This window comes from Nicotiana tabacum, chromosome 22, assembly GCF_000715075.1.
Source record: "Nicotiana tabacum cultivar K326 chromosome 22, ASM71507v2, whole genome shotgun sequence".
NCBI classification, from domain to species: Eukaryota; Viridiplantae; Streptophyta; class Magnoliopsida; order Solanales; family Solanaceae; genus Nicotiana; species Nicotiana tabacum.
Window position 1 is genome coordinate 36,561,439 of NC_134101.1, and position 15,599 is coordinate 36,577,037.

At 39.8% G+C, this 15,599-nt stretch overlaps 1 protein-coding gene across 2 annotated transcripts in view; it reads left to right on the forward strand.

Annotated features, from left to right (window-relative positions):
• Window positions 1-545: 545 nt before the first annotated feature.
• LOC107767083 (beta-galactosidase 17-like) overlaps window positions 546-15,599 on the forward strand; it is a 34,225-nt gene continuing 19,171 nt past the window's right edge. The window contains exons 1-7 of one of the 2 annotated variants that reach the window (XM_075244900.1): window positions 546-777; window positions 1,038-1,142; window positions 1,752-1,947; window positions 5,994-6,082; window positions 11,547-11,627; window positions 13,406-13,500; window positions 13,816-13,886. In XM_075244900.1, the coding sequence (XP_075101001.1) occupies window positions 592-777; window positions 1,038-1,142; window positions 1,752-1,947; window positions 5,994-6,082; window positions 11,547-11,627; window positions 13,406-13,500; window positions 13,816-13,886 (823 nt within the window). In that variant the 5' untranslated portion in view covers window positions 546-591. The remainder of the gene's footprint in view (window positions 778-1,037; window positions 1,143-1,751; window positions 1,948-5,993; window positions 6,083-11,546; window positions 11,628-13,405; window positions 13,501-13,815; window positions 13,887-15,599) is intronic. The other variant, XM_075244899.1, reaches the window with a different exon arrangement.

The window sequence follows — 15,599 nt, forward strand, 5'->3', positions numbered from 1 at the left end:
AACTAACATATGAATGCTACTTGAATTCTTTAGTCATGATATCGAACACGTGAAAATAGAAAAACAAAAAATAAATATAAGAGCCACATCAACGAATAGGTGTGAAATTTTCCGATGACTCATTCTATTCTTGGCTGATATATAATGTTAGTGGAGGAACTTATTTATTTTGACTACTATCTCTGTCTTAAATCATATTTTATATTTCTTTTTTATACGCTTCTTAAGAAAATATTAAATATAAGAAGTTTTTGACTGTTTTATCAATATTTATGTCTTAAAATATAATATTTTTTATTTATATTTACTCATAATTGAGGTATTTGTAATCTTTAAGAATAATTAATATTAAAGGTAATTTTTTAAAAAATAATTAATTTAATCTTAAACTACTAAAATAATAAATAATTTAAAATAATTATTTTTGGAAACTAGACACATAATTTGAGACGAGTGAATAGTTAACAGTGCCGTTGATTGGGAGAAAAAAAAAAGGAGGACCGTGCCATTGACAGCAAAATTAAATGGAGAAAATTACAGTGGCATTCTTATTACCTAACAAAGGAACGAGTGAATTGACTCTTACTTTCAATGACTACAACAGTGAAGAAAAGCGGCATTTCCGGTCTCAGAGCAATGGCGAAAAAGCGACGCTTGGGAACGACGATCTTCATGCTCCTCTTAGCTCTCTTAGCTTTCGGATCTTTCGCACCTGCCTTTGCTCCTCTTCATTCTTTCTCTTCTTCTCATTCCGACCTCGCAACACTTAACTCTGTGGTACGAATTTGAAATTTTATGTTTTTTAATACCTAATTCAAGCTTTTTAAGAAAAAGTTGCACTTTATTTGAGTATTCAGTGTAACGGCAGGTTAAGGATCAGCATAAAAATAGTCTCATTATGATGAATTTCATAGAGTTGAATAAAATATTAGGTTTATACGGACTAGTTTGTGATTAGAGGTGTAGCTGATTGATCGATTGCACTTAATTCGTTCATATGTTTTCATTCAGAAGTTGTTTGATTCTTAAATTGGCAGGGAAATGAGAGAAAATTTGAGATTGCGGATGACATGTTCTGGAAAGATGGAAAGCCTTTTCAGATTATAGGCGGCGACGTCCACTACTTTCGGGTTCTTCCAGAGGTACTTTAGTCCCTGGGTTTCCTATGGATAGCTGAATACTTTTGATCATAGTATATAATCTTGTTCAAACACACACAGTAAGGGTGCTCCTTTAAAGTGAAGCAAACTTGTTTGATAGTTAACTTCATATGCTCTTTGATGAACTCCGTGTTAGGAAAATGATGATTAAAAGGTAAAAGTAATGCTGAAGTAATCAGTCTAGCATAAAAACTTACATTTGGTGCAGATTCTGCATATATCATATGGATGTCACGCATACAGAATTTCTCCTACGTGAAATTTAAAAGGAGTTTTGTTTTTCCTTTAACTGTTCTTTGAATTCCGTTATAGTGTTGTACAAGTTACCTGTAAAATCATCATAAATGAATTTTTGAGTTGTTTTTGTTGTTGCTGTCAAACACGTCAAAATAAGTTAGTGATAGTTCACTTGCACACATTTAGTTGAATGTCAAACTTTCACTTTTAAGTCCTTCAAGGAGTGGTGAAGGCAGACATTTCTTTTTTGTTTTTGATTTGTTTCCTTTTACTGTAAATGGAGTTATTTTCTTCTTATGTTGTTTGGTAATACCAATTTGAATTGAGGTATTGATATATAAATACTCGCTTTAGTATTGGGAAGATAGACTGCTGAGAGCGAAGGCATTGGGCTTGAATACCATTCAAACATATGTCGCATGGAATTTGCATGAACCAAGAGAAGGCCAATTGGTTTTTGAAGGAATAGCAGATATTTTTTCTTTTCTTAATCTTTGTCAGAAATTGGATCTCCTGGTGATGCTTCGAGTTGGGCCTTATATTTGTGCAGGTCAGACATGAGCTTTCTCTTGTACAACTTCGCAGATTTCTAGTCATTCATGAAGTATAATTTTCCTCAAGTTCAATCCTCCTTCAATTGATTTAATAAAATCCCAATTGTGACTAATTGAATTGCCCGTGTGAAATGTTGGAGGAAGGACCAAGATCCATGAAGTTCATCGGGAAAAAATGAACTTCTCCTTTGACTAAGAGTGAATATATAAGTAAATCTAATAAATTCATAGAATGTCTCATTATTTTTAGTACTTACTTCCAAATTTGCTTATGCATCGAGGAAGTGTAAAATCTTCTCTATTTACTGCTGCAGTAGGTCTAGGGAGTTCTATCTACCATTTTCTATCTAATTGCGCAGGAAAAATGTAAAAATTATGGTGCAGCAAGTCCAACATATATTGCAATTATAGCTATGTGTGGCTCAAAGTTTGTGAGTATTCTGACCAAGTAGCAATATTGTTTAGTACGTCTATCTTTACAGCTTGAAAAATACCAAAACCTGGATGGACAAGAAAACGAAAGGATGAACTCTAGATCACCCGAAAGGATTCTCTAATCTGCCAAAGGGCCTCCAATTTCTTCAATTCATATAGACCTTAAAAGGCATTAAGTTTAGACTCCTTGTAGAAGGCTAAGGAGTAGGAGTGTCTGTTGTTACATTCCATATTGTAAATATGGGGACTTCACAGCTTTTGTGCAGTCTATATTTTACTCCCTCCGGTCCACAATAAATGACCAATTTGCCTTGGGCACACCTGTTAAGGAAATACTAAATTCTAGACAAAAATAGTTAGTGTGACTAAACTACCCTTAACTAAATGTTGCAGCATAATTTAATGTGAGAAGTAAAAGACTTTTTAGGGATACGTACATAAAGGGTAATTTTGGAAAAACAAATTGAATTTTTTCTTTATTATTAAATTGACACTTATTTTGAACCAAAATAAAAAGATAAATTGGTCACTTATTGTGGACCGGAGGGAGTAATATATAAATATGTTACCTTCTAAAAAAAAGGCATTAAGATAGTCCTCCTTTGTATCGGTGTCCTACCTGCTTCACAAGGGCTAGAACAACAACAACATCGACTCAGTAGAATCCCACAAGTGGGGTATGGGGAGGGTAGTGTGTACGCAGACCTTACCCCTACCCCGAAGGAGTAGAGAGGCTGTTTCTGAAAAACCCTCGGCTCAAGAAGACGGAAAAGACGAGAAGAGAAGGGAAGGGACAATATATTAGTACCATCAAACAGAAACCAAAGAAATAATAACAGCATCATAAGAACTAGAAAATAGTTTAAATGCAATAACAAAACCAGAAAATAAGCCCGATGCTATGAAAACGTAAGGATAGGGAGAACACAACATAAACCCCTAGCAGTCTAAGACCACCCTTATCGAACTAGCCTCACCCCTGGACTCGATTACGTCCTAACCTACAACCCTAATGCTCGACCTCCACACCTTTCTATCAAGGTCATGTCCTCGAAAATCAGCAGCAATGCCATGTCCTGTCTAATTACCTCTCCCCAAGCTCTCTACTTCTTCTCGTCCCCGCCAGGGCCAAACTCTCGCACCTCCTCACCGGAGCATCAGGACTCCTCCTCCGCACGTGCCCGAACCGTCCAAGCCTCGCTTCCTACATCTTGTCATCCATAGGAGCCACGCCCACCTCCTGAATAACTTCATTCCTAATCTTATCCATCCTAGTATGCCCGCACATCCACCTCAACATCCTCATCTCTGCCACTTTCATCTTCTGGATATGAGAGTGCTTAGCCGGCCAACACTCTGCCCCATACAACATGACCGGTCTAACCACAACTCTATAAAACTTACCTTTGATTAACGGTGGCACTCTCTTGTCACACAGGACTCCGATGCCAACCTCCATTTTATCCACCCCACCCCTATACGGAGTGTGACGTCTTCATCAATCTCTCCGCCCCCTTGGGGATGATCTGTGCTCCAAGCCTCACGTCCACGCCCACTTCCCCGACTTGGCGCTGAACTTGCATTCCAGATATTCTGTCTTAGTCCTGCTCAACTTGAAACCCTTAGACTCAAGGGTGTGCCTCCAAACCTCCTGCCTGTCGTTAACACCGCCTTGCGTCTCATCAATCAGAACTATGTCATCAGCGAATAACCTACACCATGGCACCTCCCCTTGAATGTGGTGTGTCAGTGCGTCCATCACCAGGGCAAATGAGAACGGGCTGAGCGCAGATCCTTGATGTAACCCCATAACAACCAGGAAATGCTCCGAGTCGCCTCCCACTGTCCTAACCCGAGTCTTAGCTCCATCATACATGCCCTTGATCGCCCTAATGTAAGCTACCGGTACACCTTTTGCGTCCAGGCATCTCTAGAGAACCTCTCTAGGAACCTTGTCATATGTTTTCTCTAGGTCAATAAACACCATGTACAGATCCTTCTCCCTGTCCCTGTAATGTTCCACCAACCTCCTAATAAGGTGGATAGCTTCCGTAGATGATCGACCCGGCATGAACCCGAACTGGTTGTCAGATATAGACACAGTCCTCCTCACCCTTACTTCCACCACCCTCTCCCAAACTTTTATGGTATGACTAAGTAACTTCTATAGTTATTACAACACTGAATATCACCTTTGTTCTTGTACAACGGTACCACCGTACTCCACCTTCCCTCATCCGGCATCCTATTCGTCCTGAAAATAACATTGAACAGCCCAGTCATCCACTACAGACCTGCTCCACCCACACACCTCCAAAATTCGACCGGAATTTCGTCTGGCCTGGTTGCTCTACCCCTGCTCATCTTACGCATAACCCCCACGACCTCCTCGACCCTAATGCGTCTACAATACCCAAAGTCTCGGAGACTCTCTGAATGCCCCAAATCACCTAGCACAATATCCCAGTCCCCTTCTTCATTCAGAAGTCCATGAAAATAAGTCTGCCATCTCTACTTAATCTGAGCCTCCCCCATCAACACTCTACCGTCCTCGTCTTTGATGCACCTCACTTGGTCCAGGTCCCGAGCCTTCCTCTCTCTCGCCTTAGCCAGCCGAAATAACTTCTTATCCCCGCCTTTTTCCCCCAGTTCCTCGTACAGACGACCAAACGCTGCAGTCTTAGCCTATGTAACCACCAACTTCGCCTCCTTCCTCGCTACCTTATACCTCTCTCCGTTCGCTCTCCTCTCCTCCTCGCTTGTGCTCCCTACTAACTTCAGGTACGCTGCCTTCTTCGCTTCCACTCTGCCTTGGACCTCTCCATTTCACCACCACCCGAGAAACCCTTCGAGACCCCTAGCACCTCTCTCGCTCGCCGCCTCCCTTACAAGGGCCAGAACAACAAAATTAGTAAATGAAACCTCCTTTTATTGTAGAAACAAGAACAGCTAATCTGAGCATCATTGAGGCTGAATTTCCATATGCGTCAATCCAAAAGGAAATACGAGTTCCATTACCATCTTGATGCTGATTAACTTTGAAAAGATGAATATTCAAGATCGATTCTGGAGTTTTGTTCTGTAAAGAACCATTTTGTAGCCTCCACTACTTCCAATCTTCCTCAAATTCCATAGGACCTGTTGCATCAATCTGATTTACCGGAGGGTCACAAGCAGCCAACACTTTTGAAACTATAGCCATCCACTATTACATCTAGTGTTCAAAGGGGTAAGTATATTGGTTAAGGGTGTCCCATCAGTTTCCAGACGAATGTTTTCAGGAAATGCTCTCTCAAGATCTGTTCATACTGAAACCCTTTCAATGCTAGGGCAACCATGGTTTACTCCAGCAGGACCTAATTCACTCTACAGGTGGATTGACCAAGCATCTTTCCTTTTATTAGTTATCACTAGCATCTCTTCTATACTTTCAAAGTCAAAATTTTGCATTTTTTCATGTATAAATTTCAGCTCCATTTGTACTTATATGAATATGCTAGGGAATGATTGAATCTTACTGTTTTATTTTGTCCATCTTTTGCTGTATAAGCTTATCAGCAAATGTTCTGGAAATGTTTATTGACGTTTTCTTTACTTCTTGCTGCAGAGTGGGATTTTGGGGGTTTCCCTGCTTGGTTACTTGCCATTGAACCTGCTGTAAGGCTTAGATCGTCAGATCGTGCTTTCATTGACTTGGTATGTATTCCAATTGTTCTAGTTACTTATGGTTTTCTTTGTGGTCGTAAATGCTGCACAAGACCTAGAACATCCCACATCCACAAGTCAGTTGCTGACCAGATTAAGCTTACATAGGAGTTCACAATCTTTTTGGGATGCACTAGGCATGGTCCAAGGGAATCCAAGTGTACAAATGGGTTACCAAGCAACTTTAAACTAGTCTGCGTGCTTGCATCTTACCTTTCTTAGAGAAAGAGAAGTAAAGAAAAAAGAGTAAACTAGGCCGTAACATGTTGTTCCTACAGACCACGGGGTACCTGCTAGTCTGACTTGTTGACATTAGGAAGGTAGTCTATTTCTTTAGTTGTCAATATTAATGTGAGAAGGCACGGGAGAAAATATGTTATTGATATTGGATGATAAATACAAATACAAGAGGTCCCTATTTATAGCTATACACTACAAGGAGATATTACTCCTCTTCCAATGTGGGACAAGACTACCCTATACATATCTATAAACTAACACTCCCCCTCAAGCCGGTGCATACACATCATATGTACCGAACTTGTTACACATGTAACTAATACGAGAACCAGTAAGAGACTTAGTGAAAATATCTGCTAGTTGATCATTCGACTTTACAAACTTTGTAACGATATCTCCTGAAAGTATTTTTTCTCTGACAAAGTGACAGTCGATCTCAATGTGTTTAGTCCTCTCATGGAACACCGGAATATGAAGAGCAGCTTGGTTATCACACACTAGTTCCATCTTGCTGATTTCTCCGAACTTTAACTCCTTGAGCAACTGCTTGACCCAAACTAACTCACACGTCGCCATAGTCATGGCCGCCCGATATTCGGTTTCGGCGCTAGATCGAGCAACTACATTCTGTTTCTTGCTCTTCCACGAGACCAAATTACCTCCTACTAGAACACAATATCCAGGCGTAGAATGTCTATCAAAAGGTGATCCTGTCCAATCAGCATTTGTGTACCCAACAATCTGCTCGTGGCCTCGATCCTCGAATAGTAATCCTTTGCCTGGAGCTGACTTTATATACCGAAGAATGCGAACAACTGCATCCCAGTGACTATCACAGGGAGAATCCATAAACTGACTTACTATACTCACCGGAAAAGAAATGTCAGGTCTAGTCACTGTGAGGTAATTCAATTTGCCAACCTAACCTCCTATATCTCGTAGGGTCTCTAAGAGGCTCCCCATGTCCAGGCAGAAGCTTAGCATTCGGCTCCATAGGAGAGTCAATAGGTCTGCAACCCATCATTCCAGTCTTCTCAAGAATGTCTAAGGCATACTTCCGCTGTGAAATAACAATACCTGAGCTAGACTGAGCGACCTCAATACCTAGAAAATACTTCAATCTGCCCAGATCCTTAGTCTGGAAGTGCTGAAAGAGATGTTGCTTCAGATTAGTAATACCATCCTGATCATTACCAGTAATAACAATATCATCAACATAAACCACTAGATAAATACACAGATTAGGAGCAGAATGCCGATAAAACACAGAGTGATCAGCCTCACTACGAGTCATGCCGAACTCCTGAATAATTGTGCTGAACTTACCAAACCAAGCTCGAGGGGACTGTTTCAAACCATATAGTGACCTGCGCAATCTGCACACACAACCATTAAACTCCCCCTGAGCAACAAAACCAGGTGGTTGCTCCATATAAACTTCTTCCTCAAGATCACCGTGGAAAAAAGCATTCTTAATGTCTAACTGATAAAGAGGCCAATGACGTACAACAACCATGGACAAAAAGAGACGAACAGATGCTACTTTAGCCACGGGAGAGAAAGTATCACTATAATCAAGCCCAAAAATCTGAGTATATCCTTTTACAACAAGACGAGCCTTAAGCCGATCAACCTGGCCATCCGGGCTGACTTTGACTGCATAAACCCAACGACAACCAACAGTAGACTTACCTGCAGGAAGAGGAACAAGCTCCCAAGTGTCACTCGCATGTAAAGCAGACATCTCGTCAATCATAGCATGTCGCCATCCTGGATGAGATAGTGCCTCACCTGTAGACTTAGGGATAAAAACAATGGACAAAGAAGATATAAAAGCATAATGTGGTGACGACAGACGATGATAACTTAAACCGACATAGTGAGAATTAGGATTAAGTGTGGATCGTACACCTTTGCGGAGTGCAATTGGTTGACTAAGAGGAGACAAGTCCGCAGTAGGTGCAGAATCTGATGCGGGGCATGAATCACCTGGGCCTGATGCTGGATGTGGACGACGATGATAAGTCAAGAGTAGTGGAGCTGCAGAAGGTTGAACTGGATTATGTGGAGGAACTGGAGCTATAAGTGGTGGAGCTACAACCGGAGCTGTAGGTGGTGGAACTGGAGCTATAGGTGGTAGAGCTACAACTGGAGCTATAGGTGGTGGAGCTACAATTGGAGCTGTAGGTGGTGGAGCTGGAGTGACTGAATCTCCAAAAGATGAAACTGGTAGTACCTCAGAAATATCTAAGTGATGACCCGAACCTGCGAAGTATGATTGGGTTTCAAAAAAGGTAACATCAATGGACATAAGGTACCGCTGGAGGTCAGGAGAGTAGCATCGATACCCCTTTTGTGTTCTCGAGAAACCCAAAAATACGCACTTAAGAGCACGAGGAGCTAACTTATCTGTTCCTGGAGTAAGGTTATGGACAAAACAAGTGCTTCCAAAGATACGGGATGGAAGAGAGAACAAAGGTAAATAGGGAAACATGACAGAGAATGGAACTTGGTTCTGGATAGCTGAAGATGGCATACGATTAATAAGATAGCAAGATGTAAGAACGGCATCCCCAAAAAACGCAACGGAGCATGAGATTGTATGAGTAGGGTACGAGCAGTTTCAATAAGATGTCTATTCTTTCTTTCAGCTACCCCATTTTGTTGAGATGTGTACGGACAAGATGTTTGATGAATAATCCCATGAGATTTCATAAACTGCTGAAATGGGGAAGACAAATACTCTCGGGCATTATCAGTACGAAATGTGCGAATAGAAACTCCTAATTGATTTTGAATTTCAGCGTGGAAGGTCTGGAAAATAGAAAACAGCTCAGATCGATTTTTTATCAAAAATATCCAAGTGCACCTGGAATAATCATCAATGAAACTGACAAAGTAGCGGAATCCTAAGTTGGAACTGACCCGACTAGGACCCCAAACATCTGAATGGACTAAAGTAAAAGATGACTCTGCTCGATTATCAAGAAGCCGAGGGAAATGGGAGCGGGTATGCTTACCGAGCTGACATGACTCACACTCTAGAGCTGACAAGTGAGATAAACCAGATACCATTTTCTGAAGTTTTGACAAACTGGGATGTCCCAACCGTTTATGTAATAAATCTGGTGAATCAGTAACAGGACAAGTTGTAGAAGGAAGACAAGATGTGAGTCCATGTGATTTAGCAAGGATAAGGTAATAAAGTCCGTTTGATTCACGCCCGGTACCAATGATCCGCCCCGTACTGCGTTCCTGTATAAAAACATGGTCATCAAGAAATAAAACAGCGCATTTAAGTGATTTGGCTAAGCGACTAACAGCTATGAGATTAAAAGGACTATTGGGAACATAAAGGACCGAACCTAAAGGTAAGGAAGGAAGTAGGCTTGCTTGACCTATTGCAGTTGCCATGGTTTGAGACCCATTGGCTATTGTGACTTTTGGAAGAGGTTGAGAATACGAAATAGTAGTGAAAAGAGATTTGTTACCAGAAATATGATCTGATGCACCTGAATCAATGACCCAAGACTCAGAGGATGAAGATTGGGAGAAACAAGTCACGCTATTACCTGTTTGAACAACAGAAGCTATCTCAGAAGCTGTCTGCTTGCATGCTTTATACTGAAGGAACTCAATATACTCTGCTAAAGAAACCATCCGACTATTCAAAGCATCGGTTCCCATGTCGCTACAATTTGTAGTAGTAGGGTTAACTTGAAATAGTAGAAATAAGTAACTCCTGTGAGAAAACTGAAGAAATAGCTTGAAAACACTGTTTACAGCGGGAAAACAGAACACTGTTCTGTGCCGGAAACACTGTAGCTCGCCGGAAAATTCCAAACTTGTCGGAATTTGTTGTAACCAGGATGGATAGACTCGGAATTCCTTTGCGAGCAAGCTGTCCTGAAGAAATATTTTCAAATAATGGCCAGAAAGGTCAATGTTCACACCGGAAAAATATAAAAGTGGCCGAAATTTGATTTGAATTAGATGGGTAGGCTCGGAATTTTGAGGAGAGCACAATGTCCTGAAGAAGCTTCGCGAAAAAATGGTCGGAAAGTGGCCGGAACCCTCGCCGGAAAAGTTGTTGCCGGCGCGTGGCGGCTTTTCTGCCGGATAAAATTTCAGGAGTTGGTAGTCGGAGGGTGATTTACCTCGTGGTGGTGTTGGTTTTAGCACAACACCGACAGAAAGTGACCGGAAAAATTACACGATGACTAAGTTCTTTCTTCCCGGTTAACGCTGGAATGACGCACAACGATCTTTTCTCACTAATGCTCTGATACCATGTGAGAAGGCACGGGAGAAAATATGTTATTGATATTGGATGATAAATACAATACAAGAGGTCCCTATTTATAGCTATACACTACAAGGAGATATTACTCCTCTTCCAATGTGGGACAAGACTACACTATACATATCTATAAACTAACAATTAAATATAGTGATTTCTCAATTGCTGGTAGAGATAATATGATTAATCTCCACCATAAGAAAAGGAAAGGAAAAAGAACATCAAACAAGATTGATATTCATTTTCAAGTAAACAATCACTCAACTAGATCCAGGACTGCACTGCAATCGTTTTATATAGGTTATCTTACACAAGCAACATGATGTGAATGACAAGAAGTTAGAAATAAATGTGAAGCCTACCTAGTAAAATTGCGGACTTAATTTCCTAAGTTAAGTAGGCCTAACTAAAGATGCATTCCACATGGATGTATTCTATATCGCTTCATTAAGAACTCCTCATATCCTGTCGATCACCATTGCAGATAATTGGGAATCTAATGTGCTCTTCTTGACTCTTTATGGGTTATAGTTATAACTTTTCAAGAGAAAGTGATGCCGAATGCCTGTCTTCTGGATTTCTGGTAGTCATCACATCAATTCTTTTTTTGCTGCGATGAGTAGAAAGTAGTGCCTCTCCTATGTGCAGGAGAGATAGGATTAAAATAGCAGTTTTAACAACGTATTTTCTTTCTATGAGTTTGTGACTGAAACTTTAAGAAATTGTCGATCGCACAACTGATCTCTGTTTTTCTGTTTCATCCTTTGTTTTTTTCTTTAGAGAAAAAGTTAATGGTAGTCTTGCGAGCCTAATCCACTCAACATCGATGGAGCAACTTTTTTTTTTTTTTTTAGCATTTTTAGCATCATTTGCTTGATTTAGTGGTATTGTATGTAATCTTAAAAATGATTACAGGTTGAGAGATGGTGGGGAATTTTGCTGCCGAAGATAGTCTCTTATGCATACAAAAATGGCGGCCCTATAATGATGGTCCAGGTGAATTGAACTTACCAAAGCTGGCTTCATTAAAATAACATAGCTATTAATCCAGATAAATACAACTCCACATCTAGAATAATAGGTTATAGCAAAATGCAGCAGCAAAGCTAGGTGCTGTAAGTTCTGAACAAATATGATGTGTCACCTGCAAATTCTATGATCTGCGCAGGAAATACTTCACTAAAACTTTGATGAAGGATCATCAGAGCGTGGATATGTTAATACTCAAACCTTAACGGATATGGAATATCTATTGGAAGTGTGCTTCTTAGTTTCCTATAATGAAACTTTTGGTGTGCAGAGCTAAAGTATGAGTATGAGATGTCTTCTGGCAACTATCTGAAATCCTGTTGCTTGTCTTAGTAATGTGGTAGATTGATAACCCTTCGTAACATTGTACCTAAATTGTGAGTAACAGGATGAGTAATTGATAAGCTTAAGTTATATTTTATCCATCCCACAAAGGAGATATGAAGGGTATGTCTTTAATGTTCGCTGATACTTGATTCCAGTGTTTGGTTACAGAGATGCGATATTAGATGCAATTAAAGTCATGACATCTCTCATTGTTTTTTTTTTTCTGAAACAAAAACAAATGGCAACATATCAAAAAATGGTACAAATTTAGGGTGACCTCCTATTTTACATATGTGAACGCTATATTTAATCAAGATAGTAATTCTTTTAGCTGTTATTGTGGTAAGTTTATATAAAATGCCTTCTTAAGGTTTATATGAAGTTCCATTTAATGCGCTAGAATAATCAGATAAACTTAAATGCCCTTTGCTTAAACTGCGAGCTCCTACTTATTACTCAAATGCTCGTGAAAACTTAGCAAGAATAGGAGTGTGCATTTACCCCTATTTACTTGATATCTTTTTCTCTGTCCCAAACCCTTTCTAATAAATTGCACTACATACTTTCTCCAAGATTTTAAGATTACTGCCTCATCTAAAAGCTTAATCTTTCAGATAAGATACATTCTTATTTACTTAATTGTGTTCCCAACTCGTCCGCCCTTCACATGGGGTTTGATTCTTTTCCTGCATGTGGAAATACTAGATAACTTTGAGACTTGAACTCAAGACTTTACCTGATCCGATCTTTTCAACTCAAACCTTAAGGTTATGTTTGGAGTGACCCGAGATCTTATAAACTCCTTTGGAAGACGATAGGCAACTGGCATCCTGTGTGGCAAGATAACATAACTCAACATCCTCTCTCACGTGTAACCCTTTGCAATTCCTACATGAACTTCAATGCAAACTTATGGGGTGCTAAAACGGGCTTGCCAAAGGTTGCCAAGATAACATAACTCAACATCCCCCCTCACGTGTAACCCTTTGCAATTCATACATGAACTTCAATGCAAACTTATGGGTGCTAAAACGGGCTTGTTAAAGGCTGGCTTTGATATCATGTTGAATTCTGTAACTACCTCGTCTGAAAGTTTAAGATTTTAGAGAGGCTATATTTTTATTTCCTTAATTATGTCTTCAACAGTAACATATATAGAACTTTACCTAATGTTATTTTTGGCTTTGAGATGACATCTTTTAAAAGACTTACTTCTGTTCCATTAAAATTAGAATTATCATCATAAATATCCACTCCATGGACTTTTTCATCTACCTGGAAGTCAAATACGATTATGATGGAAGTTCTATTTTATACATGATGAAATACTTGGTATTCCATGATTTTCTTTTTACCGTGTTTCAGCTTTTGTATAAGCCAATAGATGTAGATTACACTGAATGGTGAAAATGGGACAGATAGAAAATGAATTTGGTTCATATGGAGATGACAAGGCCTACCTGCATCATTTAGCAAAGATAGCCCGCAAACACCTTGGAGATGATGTTATTCTGTAAGTTGCTGTTATGATCTTGTTTGATCCTCTCGCTTGACTTAAACCTTCTCAAAAGTGTAATACGGTTGCTTGATTGCAGCCTTTCGATATTTTCTTCCGCGTGCGCGTGTCTGTGTGGCTGTATTTTCCCTGAATTAAATATCAAATATCTTTTAAGGTTGTCCAGCACAAGATGATTTTTTGAATATACTGGATACTTTACCTTCTCAAAAAAAATATCTTTTAAGGTTGGGTTTCAGTCTATTATGCTTTGCTCTGTTTTTCGTTTTGGAGTTTACTGTTATGTATCATTGACTACCTGATGGTTAACAGATATACTACAGATGGAGGTTCAAGAGAAAATCTTAACAAAGGGACTATTCCTGGGGATGCTGTCTTTTCAGGTTGTGAGAATTAATAACTCCAAAAATTATATTATTGATGTATTTACAGTGATACAATGAGTCCTATATATATAATACATGTTCTACTCCAACTACATATGGGATTAGGGTTATTTACATATAACTATTTAACTAACAAACATGATCATTCTGTGTTTTATCGGCATTCTCCTTCAAGTCTCTGTATTTATCTGGTGGTCTATGTTGACAACAGCAACAACCCAGTATAATCCCACTAGTGGGGTCTGGGGAGGGTAGTGTGTACGCAAACCTTACCCTACCCTGGGGTAGAGAGGCTGTTTCCGATAGACCCTCGGCTCCCTCCCTCACTCCAACAACTCCCCTCCTTGCTCTTGGTGGTCTATGTTGACGATATTGTTATTACCGACAATGATCTGGATGGTATTACTCAATTGAAGCAACATCTCATTCAACACTTTCAGACTAAGGATTTGGGTAGACTAAAGTATTTTCTGGGTATTTAGGTCGCTCAGTCTAGCTCAGGTATTATGATCTCACAGCGGAAGTATGCCTTAGACATTCGTGAGTAGACAGGAATGACAGGCTGTAGACTTGTTGACACTCCGATAGGTCCGGATTCTAAACTTCTGCTAGGACAGGGGGAGCCGCTTAGCGATCCTACAAGATATAGGCGGCTGGTTGGTAAAATAAATTATCTCACAGTGACTAGACCTGCCATTTCCTTTCTTGTGAGTGTTGTAAGTTAGTTTATGAATTCTCCCTTTGATAGTCATTGGGATGCAGTTGTCCGCATTTTTCGGTATATAAAGTCGGCTCCAGGCAAAGGGTTATTGTTTGAGGATAGAGGTCATGAGCAGATCGTTGGACGCTCAAATACTGATTGGGCAGGATCACCTTATGATAGACGTTCTACGTCTGGATATTGTGTTTTATAGGAGGCAATTTGGTGTCTTGGAAGAGCAAGAAACAGAATGTAGTTGCTCGGTCTAGTGCAGAAGCAGAATATCGAGCAATGACTATGGCAACATGTGAGCTAATTTGGATCAACAAACAATTGCTCAAGGAGTTGAAATTTGGTGAAATCAGTCAGATGGAACTTGTGTGTAATAATCAAGCTGCTCTTCATATTGCGTCAAATCCAGTGTTCCATGAGAGAACTAAACACATCGAGATTGACTGTCACTTTGTTAGAGAAAAGATACTCTCGGGAGATATTGCTACAAAATTTGTGAAGTCGAATGATCAGCTTGCTGATATTTTCACCAAGTCCCTCACTGGTCCTCGTATTAGTTATATATGTAACAAGCTCGGTACATATGATTTATATGCACCAGCTTGAGGGAAAGTGTTAGTATCACGACCCAAACTAACCTCTGTCGTGATGGCGCCTATCGTGGAACTAGGCAAGCCGACTCATTTCCAAAACAACCGATATTTTCATTTCAAAGATAATTTCAAGGTTATTTAACATAAAACCTCCATTTTAAGAGTTCAAATCAAAGAAAAACAGAAGTGAGGAAAAGAAAAGCCCGACATCGGGGTGTCACTAGTCATGAGCATCTTCTACAATCTGTCTAACAATATCAAGGCTAATTCAGCCTGGAAAATAGCTAAATACAACTAGAGGAAGATAAGAGGGAGAAGGGTAAGGGCTGCGATCGCCAAACAGCTACCTTGCTATCTCCAAGAAAAATCTGCAACCAGAACACTCAATAATCGCTACCGTATCCA